Source organism: Talpa occidentalis, unplaced genomic scaffold, assembly GCF_014898055.3.
Source record: "Talpa occidentalis isolate TD23 unplaced genomic scaffold, MPIMG_talOcc4v2.1 talOcc4.2, whole genome shotgun sequence".
In the NCBI taxonomy this organism is placed as follows: domain Eukaryota; kingdom Metazoa; phylum Chordata; class Mammalia; order Eulipotyphla; family Talpidae; genus Talpa; species Talpa occidentalis.
In genome coordinates, this window is record NW_023602073.1 from 24,809,416 (window position 1) to 24,823,960 (window position 14,545).

The window sequence follows — 14,545 nt, forward strand, 5'->3', positions numbered from 1 at the left end:
GGATCGGGTCGTGGGAGCGAGGACACAGGGGCCACCGGTGGGGAGCACGGAGAAACGCGAGCGCAAACACGCAACCGCGGCAACCACTCTCTTGCAGATTTAAGGTCCCGGCCTCTGAGCATCCAAGCCCCGCTGCGTGCGTGGAGCGCTTGCGCACGCTCTCGGCGCACGCGCACTCTCGGCACCACGCGTCGGGCTGGAGCCGACGTCACGTCCGGCGTTGGCGGCGGCGGCGGCGTTGGCGGCTGCGCAAGTGTCCGGCGTCCGGGTCCCGGGGCGCTTTGCTGCGAGCCGGTGCCCCGCCGTCTCCATCCGGTCGCCCCGCCCGCCTCTCCGGCGCTCGGCCTCTGGCCCTGGGGGGCCTCACGGCGGCCGACTGCCCCCCCCGGCCGGCCAGCGCCCGGGCTTTTTCTGCTGCCTCCCTCGGACCACTTAGTCTCAACCTCCGTGTTGTTTCCAGTACTAGAGGTGAAGCACCACAGGGAGAGCGGGACCTGGGGTCTTGGACCTCGGCGTGTTTACCTTTCCTGGCGGGAATGTAATGTGCAGTATTTTTTTTGTTTGTTTTTTTTATTCCAAGAGGACGCGTTTGCGGTTGCAGTGCAATCTGGGAAAGTTGTTCTTAGACAACAGGCACCGTATCAGATGCTGCTTTTAAATAAACCATCGAACTCAGTTGTCCTTTAATGCTTTCGAATTTTCTTTTTAAAAATAATTGGGCCCGAATTGGTCAGAACTTTTGGGATTTTTCATTTTAAAAGAATCCTAACCTTTCCTGTGAATAAACTTGAGTAAACGCAGGGGCGGTCCTTTCAATAAGAAAGGACGTAGGCTGTCTGGAGCTCAACATCCCCTGGTCACTGGGGACATTCTAGGATTTGTAAAATCGGAGGAGCTATTTTTGCACGACTCTTTAAGCATTTGGGTCAGGCGGTGAAGTAGTTTTTAGAAATTGCATCACATCCATTCTATTCTTAAAACACCATCTTAGCACGACCTTTTCCTAACGACTTGTCAGTCTTAACGAAGGTTATTGTGAAAGAAGCTGAGACCACTGAACTTGATACCAGATTTCAAGTCATTTCTCCTGACTCTTGTATCCCTTGTCAATCAACTACGTTTCTGTTTCTTTTCTGATTGATGTTTTCATGCTGTTACTCTATTGTGGGTTTTTAGTTTTGATAATTGTAGTTGATAGGGTTGTGTTAAAAGGAAAAGACAGTGAGGAACTTGTGGCTTTATTTTTTTTTACACCAATTTTGTGTCTTACAAATTGCCCATTTTAGAAAGCACAGACAGACAAAAGGAAGGAAATTAAAATCACCTGGAATCCTATCTAAAGAAAACCATTGCTAACATTTGAGAATATAGTCTAAGTTTTCATGTTATCTGGAAAGAAAATCATGGTACACTGCTAGGTAACCACCTTTGCATGACATTTTGTCGGTATTCCTGTTCCACTATATATATTTTTCTGTTTGCATGTGTAATGGGCCAGTGTTCTCATAAGTAGGAGTCTTACCGTATGAATCTTGTGCCATCTATTTTAGCAGTTCAGAGGATTTTTGTATCTTCTTTTCTGGCCAGCATGCTTAGGTAAGCTGGGGTTAGAGTTGTGTAAAAGGAAAGATTTAATACTGAGTTTTATGTAAGGGCAGACAGTTTATAATATGTCAGACTAATGAAAAAGTTTGAGAAAATCACTGAAAAAAAATCCAATTCTTCAATCTTTGTTTCTAGGCTCACTTTATCGCTTCTTGCTGTCTTTTCTTCAAGAATGCAACATGACTGAGGATTCTCAGAGGAACTTTCGTTCAGTATATTATGAGAAAGTGGGGTTTCGTGGAGTTGAAGAAAAGAAATCATTAGAAATCCTCCTAAAAGATGATCGTCTGGGTGAGTTTTGCAAGTTAAATTGAGCTTAGTGGTTTTCATCTGTCCTAGGTGTTCTGAAATCAATGTTAGCTTAACAGACATTCAAAAATATTGCTTGCGTGCTGTATATTTTAGTGGTAGGCTGACAACAGAACAGTATATTCTGAGAAAAATATTTGAGTTTATATTTAATTGAGACAGAGCCCAATGGTTTTGGAGGGCCTCTTAGAAATCAGTAATATTTTCCCTATTATTAGACCCACATATTTCCTTTTTTCAATTTTTAGATAGGTTATCATAAGCTTCTGGTAAATTTGCAACAGCTCTTGCCATGGTTTTGTTTTATAGAAATACTGAGATTGCATTATGTTTTGACATTTTAGTGTCTTTTAAGTCAGTACTAATAAGATCTGTACTGTTGCGAACTAAAGTAAAGTAAACAGAACCACAGTTAAAAATAGTGCTTATATTAGTAGAATACTTTTAAAGTTTCAAAAACATTTCCCACCTGATCTTTGATCCTCATTAGACAGACTATATTTTTAGCATGTCTTGTATTTTTCTCATTTGCAAAGCAGTGTCTTGGGATCCAGGATGGTTGAGTGTGAGTTACTGGGAAAGCTGGGGATTTGAGGACTATGTCACTCATGAAGTAACTGCTTTGAGTTTTAATGTCTGAGTCTTTAAAACAATACTTGCCCAAGGAGCTTGCATTGCGGAGTAAATGAGATAAACTCTATAAATAATAGCTACTGCTAATGTTATAGGGAATGTAATAATATGTGCAAAAGTACCTCCTATGCTGTAAAATATGAGTTGTTAGTGAGTTGGTGGAACACCTGGACTAGAAATCTGACCTTTGTTGCCTTTTCCGGTTTTCAGAGACTTCCTTTGAAGAAATTTTTTTTATACTTTCAATTTAAAAAAATGAATGCATTTTTAAATTTTGTGATCAACATGAAAAGTTTCTGTTTTTTTCTTCCTCTAGATATTGAGAAACTCTGTACTTTTAGTCAGAGATTCCCTCTCCCGTCCATGTACCGTGCGTTGGTATGGAAGGTGCTTCTAGGTATGACACTGGGAGTTGGAAGATTTATCTTCAAAATGTTGAATGATGGGATCTTCTTATCAGTCAGAAAAGATGGATTCGTGTAGGACCTTAATGAATGTAATGTCTACCTTTAGGAGACTAAATTACTGCACCTTTCAGAAGGTGACTTCAGTGGTGGTAATAAGTATCACTTTAAAAGAAGAGAAAGTAATGGGTGTTGCTGAGACAAGGTGTGGGAAGAGCATTGGACTGGGAGAAAGAACTAGTCTAGGTTTTGCTGCCAGCTGAGTAACCTCAAGGAATACTCTCTGGGCCTCACATTTTGCATCTGTAAAATGAGGCTTTGAGTTAAGTTGACTCCTAGATTTTAGCTTTCATTTTGTTAGATTCTGTGATTTGGAAGTATGGAGGTATAAATTCCTAACAAGTCAAAAAGAAATTGGAGATTTTTTACTTCTTCAAAGCACAACTGAATGAATTCCAGGTGTGAGTGGCTGAAGAAGGGAAAAACCTGTTACTCAGTTACTGTGAAAAGTGTAGTAGGTGCCACAAGTGACCGGCAGCATCTCTTTGGAGCTGAGGATTTTTTTTTAAATCATTGTTGAGCTTGCTGATGCCTAACTCAACCATTACCACTTTTCTTTTCTTTGTTTCTAAAAAAAATCGGAGTAAGCCAGGAATGCTCTTGCCAGGTAGGTGTTATTCTCCTGGTTTTGCAGATGGCGACTGAGAGGCTAATTAACTTGCTGAAGCCTTTATAGCCTGTAAGTGGCAGAATAGGATTTGAGCTCAGGATTGTAGAGCTCCCATGAAGGAAAGACAAATTGTGGACCTCTTTTTTTTTTGTTTTCCTCCCAGAAATTTTTTTTTTTTTTTTTTTTTTTTTTTTTTTAGGACTTGCAATAGCCACGGTACAGTTGTGATTATGTAATGTAGAGACAGCAAGGGAATACCAGCTGCACTAGGCAGCCCTGCACAATGACTTTTCTTTGTGCATCTCGGCAGTTTTTGTATGCTCTTATTTCTAGGTTACTGAGAAGTTACAATCTAAAAGATGGGAAACAACTATTTTAGTTTTTCCTCTGTGCATTTTTTCTTACATCTTAATGTTTACAGTGGCCATCAAAATAAAAGCCCTCCAGGGAGACCTTTCAGGTGGGAATATTGTTAATATTTCTATTTCTGCTGGGAAATACTACATGTCTTATTAATAGTGCCAGTGAATCAGCGGGAGATGTACATTGGTACAGTGTGACCCTTCCTGAGTGCCAAGGTCTGTCTGGTGTACTCATTACTTCTGTTATTTCTGCCTTTATCAAGTAAATCTCTTTGTTTTGCAGTATAGACAGTAGAGAATTAGAGCTGTTCTGTTATATAGGAGACAGGCTGACTTCCTAGCACAGGTTGTTGATTACCTGGGAACCTTGACAAGCTAGCTAGCTCATACTACTTTAGGTAAACACCAGAAAGAGACTTTTTAGAATTAGCTCTTAGAAAGCAAGTTTGACGTTTAACATGGGAAGCAGTGTATTGTCTGTAATAGTGTGATGAGGATTGACCTGTAACTGTTTCATCTACCAGTCCAGATTTAAAGGAATCTTGATTGTGTTCCCTTGGTTTTTCTGAAGGCCTGGCATAGAACCCCATAACTTAGGAAAAATAAAGATTGATGTCCGAAGAAAGAACATTTAAGCAAGTTTGTTTCTTGCATTAGCATGGCGTCATATTAGTGGAGTCTTTGAGCTTATCCAACTTTTGTTTCCTAGAATGTTCTTTAGAATACTGGATTTCTGGTGTTTTGCACCAAAAAGGGATCCCCATAGTCAAATGTACTTGCTAACATGTATACAAGCTTAGTATATGCCTGATACTCTTGTAATCACTTTATGTATATTAATTTTTTTATTCATCACAGCAGCTGTAGGGATGAATATTTTTATTCCCATTTTTCAGATGAAAAAGCTTAAGGCATAGGGAGGTCAGTTGTTGAAAGTGACTTAGCCAGTTAATTCAAACCAAGGAACTTTCACTTCAGTCTGGACTGCTATAGAGTCTTGTTAACTCTAATGAGGCTGGAATAAAATGTTTTTCTTTATCACAAAACTTAGAGCCATCAAAACTCATTGTCACCATTTCCCAAGTCTGTTTGACCTTTTTGTCAGGAAAAACTTTGAGACTTGTGTTCTGTAGAGAATATTTGGTAAAATGCTTGTCCATCTTATTTCCTGCTTCTCTCAGATGAGGAAACAAGTACCCAGAAAGACATTTGTGTGAGTCCTGGTGTTATCAAATCAGGGACTAGAATCTAGGCTTGCTGAAGGCCTGTCCAATGCTCTTTCCATTATGTTTTCTCCATGTCATTTGTAAGAAAAGATGTGAATCTAGTGGTTAGACATGTTTAATGGGTTAATGAGCATCAAATGTTACCAGAATATAAGGTGAAGATTAGAGATTTCTGTTGTCTTAAAGGTAGGATACTTTGTGAGCAGATTATATTGTTGGAGAAGAGAAGTCTTTAGTGAGCTGGTATTCTGACAGGATGAGAGGGTGGTTTTGTCAGCAAGGGCTGCCATAGCAAATACCGTATGGGGTGGCCTAAAAACAACAACTTTATCTTCTCACTGTGGCCTCACATGGCAGAGAATGAACTCTGGGGTCTCGTTCTTTTCTTTTTTCTTTTTATTTATTTATTTATTTTTTTAATAGAGGCATGTTTTATTTAGTTTGTTTGTTTGTTTGGTTTATACATGCACTGGGTACAGTCAGAAGCGCGGGAGGGTGAGAGAATTCACCAGAGCCAGAGCAGGGAGCAGAGCAGGCAGAAGGACTGAAGTACACTGCTGAGGGGAGCAGCAGGCGGCAGGAGAGGTCTGCGCGCCATGTGGGACCCTCCTCTGGTGGCCTGGGAGCAGCCGGGGGTCGAACTGGCGCCGCAGAGGCCGCGGGCAGCTACGCAACCCAGCGCTCAACTGCTGTGCCACCGGGGAGGCCCTCCTTCTTTTCTTTTGAGGGCATCAGCCCTTTTGTATTAGAGTCCCACACTTATGACAACATTAACCTTAATTACCTTCTTATTCACATTGGGAGTTAGGCCTTCCACATATGATATTTGGGGAGAACTAATTCAGTTCATAGCAAGGGCCAAATGCGAAGTCGGGAGATAGGCTTCTAACAGTTGTGGATGTCCTAGACTGACAAACTTAAGTTGAATTAAATCATAATAGTTGATGCTGGTATCTTGAATTTATGTGGCACACTTATTCAAACTTTTTAAATCAGATTTTTAAAATATAGTTAAATGATTATTTTAATGATATAATTTTAACTTTGTATTTCAGGAACAGCTTAACGTTTAACACTTTTTTAAAAAGAATTTTTTTGTACCCTCAACCAAACCACCTGTGGTGCTTTGGTGGTGGGAGAGCTTTATATCTGAGGGGAGAAATCATATACTGTCAGAAAATTACCAAGGATGTAAAACAATGGTATTTCATTAAAAAATATAAAGTAAAGAATATAAAGTATTAAAAAAAGAGGAATTAAATAATATATACATAGTGGGGTACTATATAGCTGTGAAGAAAAAATGAAATGTCATTTGGGACCAAATGGATGGACCTTGAGATGATTGTGTTGAATGAAATAAGTCAGAGAATAACATGGTTTCACTCATCCGTGGAATGTAAATACACAAAAACATTCATATGCAAAGAATAGTGGGAATAAATCTTGTACTCAGAAGAAAGAATGTAATGGTCACCAGAGGGGAGGGAGATGGGTATGGGGGAGGGAGGCAGATGAATATGGGCACAGGTAGTTTGGTGGAGGTTATTAATGATGCACTTGCTATTCAAGTATCGATAATGTTAAATTTAAGATTGCTTATGTGAGAATTTCTAAAAGAGAATCTGCATGGTAATTAGATATTTGTGTGAGTTCTACTTTAATTGTGAAGGGCCGCTTCTCACATAATTCTCTTTAATAAAGGGGGTTTTAGATTGCTACCTCAGTATTTTGCTTTTTTCTCATGGTGTTTACGTAGGGATCCTACCTCCACATCATGAGTCCCATGCCCAGGTGATGATGTACCGTAAGGAGCAGTACTCTGATGTCCTTCATGCCCTGAATATCGTTCGCTTTGTCAGTGATGCCACACCTCAGGTTGAAGTCTATCTCCGCATGTATCAGCTGGAATCTGGGAAGTTGCCTCGAAGTCCCTCCTTTCCACTGGTTAGTCAGACGTTTGTTTAACATTTAACTCTAGACTGTCCCTTTTTCCCAGCCTTGATTGTGTCAGTATTGACTAGGAAACATTCAGTGACTCCCTTTGTCTATAGAATAAAAGTAGTACATCTTTTTCTGACATTTATGACCCTGTACATTTTGACCTATTTTCCTAATTTTTAAAATACATTTTATTTAATTTTTCCTTACACACACATACACACACACACACACACACACACACACACACACACATAGTTTCCCTAAATACTTTGAAAATAAGATGCAAAGGCTATATTCCCTTATCTCATATTCCTTCAATGCATTTCCTAAAAGTAAGAACACTTTTCTAGGTAACCATATTATAATTATAGAAATCAAAAGTTGATATAGATACAGTAGTACCTTTTTTTATCTACAGACTCCGTTCAGATTTGACCAGTTGTCCCAGTAAACAGAGAAACAATAAAAAAGTTGGTTCATAACTTACTAAATTTTCTTTTACTTCTTTCCACACTAGTTATAGTGTTCATTGATTATTTAAATTTTTTGAAATGTTTTAACTCTTCCTCTAATATCATTGTAGACATAGAAAAAATTGCAAAAATGTTACAGTGCTCCCTATGTGTAGTGTTCACCTGGCATCCTCAAATATTGCATATTGCATAACTATAGAGTAATTATCAATGCCAGAAAATTTGCATTGAGACAATACTATGAATTAACCGATAGACCTGATTGAAATTTTGCTGATTGTCCCACTGTTGTCCATTTTCTGGTCTAGGATCCAGTATTACATTTATTGCCATGTGTTAGTTGTCTCTAATCTGGAACAGTTCCTGTCTTCTTTTGTCTTCCATGAGCTTGATATTTTGGAAAAGAACTGGCCAGCAGAGTTTCTCTGTTTGGGTTTGTGTGAGGTCTGCTCATGGTTAAAATCTGGTAATTTTGCCATTTATTCGGTAGAGGTATGATACTACTGTTGGTACTGATTTTGATCCTTAGTTAAGGTGGTGTTGGCCAGGTTTTTCCAACAGAAGATTACCATTTTTCCCTTTGTAGTTTAGTATTTTGTGAGGAGATGCTCTGAAACTATAGATAATCCATCCACTGATGCTTTTTACCTGGAACAGTTTACTGTGCTGATTGCCATAAGGTGATTTTCAAACTGCTTCTTTCCTTCTGCTTTAGTTAGCTAGTTGGCATTCTTTTATAAAGAAGAACTTTCCCTTCTCCCACATTTATTTATTCATATCAGTGGGAATTTGTGAATTACTCTTACGCAATGGCCTAAAATTCATAACTACCGTTATTTATTTCGAAGTTGAAGTTGCCCCACATTTCGCCAGTTGATTTCTGTCATTTAGATAATTTTCCATCATTTTGAGTATTTCCTTACTTCCTGGCACAAAAATGTATTCCAGGCTCATCTTCTGTTTTCCTAATTTCCAGACTTGGAATTAATTGCTATCTTAATAAATAAGTAAAACACATTTCATTTTAGGCCTTCTTTCAACTTAATACTTTATAAATTGCCAGAGTAACAAAGTTAGAATTGTAGGGCCTCCCCGGTGGCGCAGCGGTTGAGCGCTGGGTTGCGAGGCTGCCCGCAGCCTCTGCGGCGCCGGTTCGATCCCCGGCTGCTCCCCGGCCACTGGAGGAGGGTCCCACATGGCGTGCAGACCTCTCCTGCCACCCGCTGCTCCCCTCAGCAGTGTACTTCGGTCCTTCTGCCTGCTCTGCTCCCCGCTCTGGCTCTGGTGAATTCTCTCGCCCTCCCGCGCTTCTGACTGTACCCAGTGCATGTATAAACAAGCAAACAAACAAACAAATAAATAAATAAAAACATGCCTCTATTTTAAAAAAAAAAAAAAAAAGTTAGAATTGTAGAAAACAGAGTTCTCTAAGAATGTATAAATGTGGCTGAGGAGGGGAGAAAAGAAAAGGAAAAGGAAGCCCTTCTTTCTTGGACTCCTACCCAGACTAGACACTGGGCTATAATAAGCCATACACACACACATACATATTACATATATATATATATGTGTATATATATATATTTTTTTTTTTTTTAAATGGGATGTGGTATTTAGAAACCAAGAATAGGGTACATTGTTTCTGGTGTGTCATTGCTTCTAGGCCCTCTCAGCAGACAGAGCTAAGAAATATATGTATGTTTAGACATACACTCACATGCTTATATATTTTTATGTATCTGTTTATGTGTTAAAGACCTGAGTTCACACTTATATCTCCAATTCCAATTCAGTATTGCAAGTTCTTTCAGGCCTCATCTGTTTTATATCTGCAACTTGCTTCTTTGACAGTTGCAAATATGAAAAAGCTTCCGTTATGTTCAGTATGCTAACATCTTTGTTCCTTCCTCTGTATATAACTAACACTGCTAATTACATCTTTGTCCCTGGCCTGCAGGCCTTACAGTCTCTGGTCCTTTTACCTATTGTTCATAAAGGGAAAAGAGGGAAAGGGGATGAGGGCAAGCAAAGAGATGCTTATAGTTCTAGCAGTTGGTAATTTTATTTTATTTTATTTTATTTTTTCTTTTTAAAATAAATTTCATTTTTATATTTCCCATACAATTGCAATCCCCTTATTTTGACCCCAATCCCTCCCCCCCCCTCCTCCCCCCCATAGAGTGTCTCTGGTTCATAGTTTTTTGTTGATTGTGATTTTCACTTTCTTATAGTTACTCATTTTCCTGGTCCCTTATTTAAGTTTTCTGGATTCCTGCTATGAGTGAGACCATCCGGTATTTTTCTTTTTCTTTCTGGCTTATTTCGCTCAGCATGATCCCTTCCAGCGCCATCCATGTTACTGCAAATTGCATGTGTTTATCTTTTTTGAATACTGGTGTATATGTACCACATCTTCTTGATCCAGTCATCTATTTTTGGGCATTTGGGTTGTTTCCAAAGCTTAGCTATTGTAAACAATGCTGCTATAACCATAGGCATGCAGGTGCTCTTTGGAATTGATGTTTCTGTGTGCTTTGGGTAAATACCTAGGAGTGGAATTGCTGGATCATATGGAAGCTCTATGTTTAGTAGGTCCAGAAATCTCCACACAGCTCTCCATAGTGGTTGGACCAGTTTGCACTCCCAGCAACAGTGCAGGAGAGTTCCTTTTTCTCCACACCCTCGCCAACATTTGTTGTTGCTAGTTTTTTTAATATGTGCCATTCTCACTGGTGTAAGATGGTATCACATGGTAGTTTTGATTTGCATTTTCCTGATTACAAGTGATGTTGAACATCTTTTCATATGCCTGTTGGCCATTTGCATTTCCTCTTCAGAGAAGTTTCTTTTTAGCTCTTCTGCCCATTTTTTGACAGGATAATTTTCTTTGTTGTTGTTGAGTCTCATCAGCTCTTTGCAGATTTTTGTGATCAGTCCTTTATCATTAGTGTTGTGTGCAAAAAATGTTCTCCCAGTCGGTGGGGTTTCTCTTTGTTTTTGTTATTGTCTCTTTTGCTGTGCAGAAGCTCTTTAATTTGATGTAGTCCCAGCTGTTTATCTTTGCCTTCACTATCACTGCTTTGGGTTATATGTCTGTAAAGATGTCATTGATGTGCATATCACATAGTGTTTCGCCTATATTTCCTTCTATGTATTTTATGGTTTCAGGTCTTATGTCTAGTTCTTTAATCCATTTTGAGTTGATTTTTGTGTATGGTGTGAGGTAGTGGTCAAGCTTCATTCTTTTGCATGTAGCGACCCGTTTTCCCAGCACCATTTATTGAACAAACTTTCTTTGCTCCAATGCATATTCTTTGCTCCTTTGTTGATTAGTTGACCATAAATCTGTGGGTTTATTTCTGGATTTTGTATTCGATTCCATTGGTCTGTGTGTCTGTTCTTGTTCCAATACCATGCAGTTTTGATGATTATGGCTTTGTAGTATAGTTTGAAGCCTGGGAATGTGATGCCTAGGAGTTGGTAATTTTAATACAATTTGTAATTCATTATAGGCATTTTAACTTTTTTAAATTGAAACAATGAATTGTTCAAAAGCGGGACTTGCCTGCAAGCTGGGCTGTTCTGTGAAATTATTTTTTAATTGCAGATTGCAGCCTCTCAGTGTAGCAGTTTGAGCTTCAAATTTTTTCTTTCGAAGTTAATCATGTGATTCCCACAGACCTTAGGCTCATATACTTCAAAAAATTTACCAAGAGAGAGTAATCCAAAAAATAACTCTTCACACACTTCTTTAAGTTTTACTTATCTGGAGCCTCCCTGATGGTGCAAGGGGTTAAGATGCAACACCATGAAGCTATCCGCAGCTACTGCAGCATGAGTTCGATCCCCAGCCAGGGAGGTGACCCACATGGCACAGTAGACCTCTCCTGACTTACGCACTGCTCCCCTCAGCAGTGTATTTCAGTCAGTCTGCCTGTTTTGTTCCCCACTCTGTCTCTGGTGAGTCCTCTCACCCCCCACACCTCTGACCTGTACCCCAGTTCTTGTATGCATGAATAAATAAATCTTTTAAAAAATAATAAGTTCTACAAAGTGAAGTTGGTTGTCCTAAACAAATTCTTGAACTATACATTAAATTAGGTTAGATTATCTTTTAGTTCAAGAAATCTGAATAATAGATTAAAATTTCCATTCCATTCCAGCTCAGCTTGTGCAGGCATAAGCCCAGATAGTACAGCAGGCTGTGGCAGAACTACTGTCAAGTGTTAGGTCTGGCCTCTGTCACCTTGTGTGACCCCAGTCACGGAGCCCCACTTAGCATCTTTGTCTTATCTGTTTGTAAGACTGTGATGGTGCTCAGCATAGGCCCAGGAATGTAGTCTTCTGGGGATGTTGGTCTGCTTCTTGGCTGTTCGAGTGGTTGGGGGCAGGGGTGAGATGGTAAGCTTCCTTTCTCTTTCTCCTTCTTTGCTTCCTTCCTCAGCCACATTTATACATTCTTAGAGAAATTTGTTTTCTTTTATTCTGACTTTGTTACTCTTGGCAATTTATAAAGTATTAAGTTGAAAGGAGGCCTAAAATGAAATACTTTTTACTTGTTTATTAAGATAGCAATTTTGATTTAACTTGCAACTTAGCTGAAGTAGAAAGATACTTTTTACTTTCCTTTTAACATTTTAAAAATTCTTTAGCTGTTAAATTCTAGGTGAAAGTGAAAGTGTAAAGCTGTTTATGTAAGATAATGGTGTTTTAAAACAAAATAGATTTTAAAAATTTATTTATTTATTTTATACAAGAACTGGGGTACAGATCAGAAGCGCGGGAGGGTGAGAGAATTCACCAGAGCCAGAGCGGGGAGCAGAACAGGCAGACAGACTGAAGACACTGCTGAAGGGAGCAGCGGGCGAGGTAGGAGAGGTCTGCCAAGCCATGTGGGGTTCTTCTTGGCCGGCAGGGAATTGAACTGGCACTGCAGAAGCTGCGGACAGCTCTGCAACATGGCACTCAACTGCTGCGCCACCAGGGAGGCCCTAAAATAAAATAGATTTTAGATGTTATAACAATGTCTTGAAATTTATTTGAGGGTTTGCTTGCAAGTTCTGAGTAATGACACGTGGTTGAGAAATGCCATTCTTCTGGTTTTAAGGACATTTTAGCATTTTAGGTATGTGGAGATAGAACAAGGTTCAAAAGGTATTTATGAGTGCTTTGAAATAAAGAAGACTATTAGTTCTCATGGAGTCATTTAACTTTTGCAAATTTACTGTATTGACAAATGTCTCCCAAGTATTATTTGTGCCATTTATCACATCCGTGTCAAAGAAATTTTCTTTTGGGTGGAGAGATTCAACATCGCGCTTGTGATAACATGCTGAATCTCTCATGGCCTCAGTGATAGAGTGTTCAACCAGGAGCCTAGGCATTCATAAGCAATACTCACTCCAGTTGATTTCTCTGGTTGCTCATTTTTATCTCCCCAGGGTCTTCTCGTCTGTGGTGAACTTTGTGCCTTTTGGTCCATTTTGATTTATTATTGTAGCTTCTTCAATATTTAGGGTCCAAGTTTTCATTTTTATTAAAAAAAAAGTATGTTTTTCTCCCTTCTGCTACCTCTCTCATGAGATTTATTATTAATCTTTCAGGAGACAGAAGATGAAGTATTTCTTGCCATTGCTAAAGCCATGGAAGAGATGGTGGAAGATAGTGTTGACTGTTACTGGATCATCCGATGCTTTGTGAACCAATTAAATAACAAGTACCGGGAAGCTTTACCCCAACTGGTGAGGGATGCTTTTTTGGCTGCTGGGTGGTGGGAATGAGCAATAGTCGTGGAGGTGCCCAGCGAATTCTCTTGGTTCTGCTATAATTCTGCGTGGACCCTCTGTAGTAGGAGCTGTAAGTGCTTTCTGTGAAAGGTCAGATAGTAACTTTTTCCAGCTTGGTGGACCAGATGTCTCTACAAAGACAAATAGAGCTGCCATCAACAATACATAAAATAAAGTCAAGCCCATAGTTACCAACCTCTTCTTTGTAATACTCCTTATCCTGATCTAGAATCCACTGGCTTTATCTAGAATATCCCTTTGTATTAGATGAGATTCAAGTGTGACTGATCTAATGGGCAGCTCAAATAACACAAGCTTAATTATTTCCTCTCACATAACCAGAAGTCCTGAGGTAAGGCAGTACAGAGCTGATGTCACAATCCATGTTAGTGAAAGAGATCCAGGCTTCTCTTGGCTCTTTCCTGCTGTATTCTTTGATGTGCTTCTTTCTCTAATGCTCACAAGATGGATACTGGGGTGGAAGTATGACATCCCTGTTATAGGCAGGCAAACTCAGTCTGTCTAGAATGCCTTTCCAAGCAAGCATTGCCTTTTTGTCCCATTGCCAGGGGAATAGTGGAAGGGACAAGCCAGTCCAGCAACCTCATTGTAACAGATTTTCCTTCTGCATAGCTGTTAGTGCAGGGGAAGCTGGAAGTGTGTTTTTTAAAAAGACAGACACATTGTGATCTTCCATCAAAATAGGATTCTGTTACCAAAAAAGGAAATGAGACTGGATACGAGGGAGGCAGCTGTTGCCTGTCATGCTCTGACTTGGAATACAGAGAACCCAATGGTACTTGCTTTGTCAGCACATCCAGGGTCTTTTGCCCTTCTCTTTTTTTTTTAGTTTTTTCCTAATTTCTCTCATTTATAAAATGAATTTGTCTTTTTTCCTTAAATCATTGAGTCTTTTCATTTGAAAGTTCTGTTGAAAGCAGTAAGTGTGTTACAGGGCTCAGGGCCACATGCACCGCCCCGGTGAAGGCTGGAGGATCCCTGAGGATCACTGCTCTGACTATATCAGTTAGCACAGTTGGCAGGATCCTCCAGCTTCATAGAATACTGCAAGAGTGTTATATGTACATATATAAACTTTAGTTTTAGAATTTAAAAATTTAGTGCACTTAGTT

The 14,545-nt window shown here is 39.5% G+C and overlaps 1 protein-coding gene across 6 annotated transcripts in view; it reads left to right on the forward strand.

Moving 5' to 3' along the window:
• Nucleotides 1-351: 351 nt before the first annotated feature.
• The window catches only part of TBC1D7 (TBC1 domain family member 7), a 31,863-nt gene continuing 17,669 nt past the window's right edge, over nucleotides 352-14,545 (forward strand). For 2 of the 6 annotated variants that reach the window (XM_037519204.2, XM_054698437.1), the window contains exons 1-5: nucleotides 352-468; nucleotides 1,741-1,896; nucleotides 2,864-2,944; nucleotides 6,969-7,156; nucleotides 13,230-13,367. In XM_037519204.2, the coding sequence (XP_037375101.1) occupies nucleotides 1,785-1,896; nucleotides 2,864-2,944; nucleotides 6,969-7,156; nucleotides 13,230-13,367 (519 nt within the window). In that variant the 5' untranslated portion in view covers nucleotides 352-468; nucleotides 1,741-1,784. The remainder of the gene's footprint in view (nucleotides 469-1,740; nucleotides 1,897-2,863; nucleotides 2,945-6,968; nucleotides 7,157-13,229; nucleotides 13,368-14,545) is intronic. The other 4 variants (XM_037519207.2, XM_037519208.2, XM_037519205.2 and 1 more) reach the window with 3 other exon arrangements.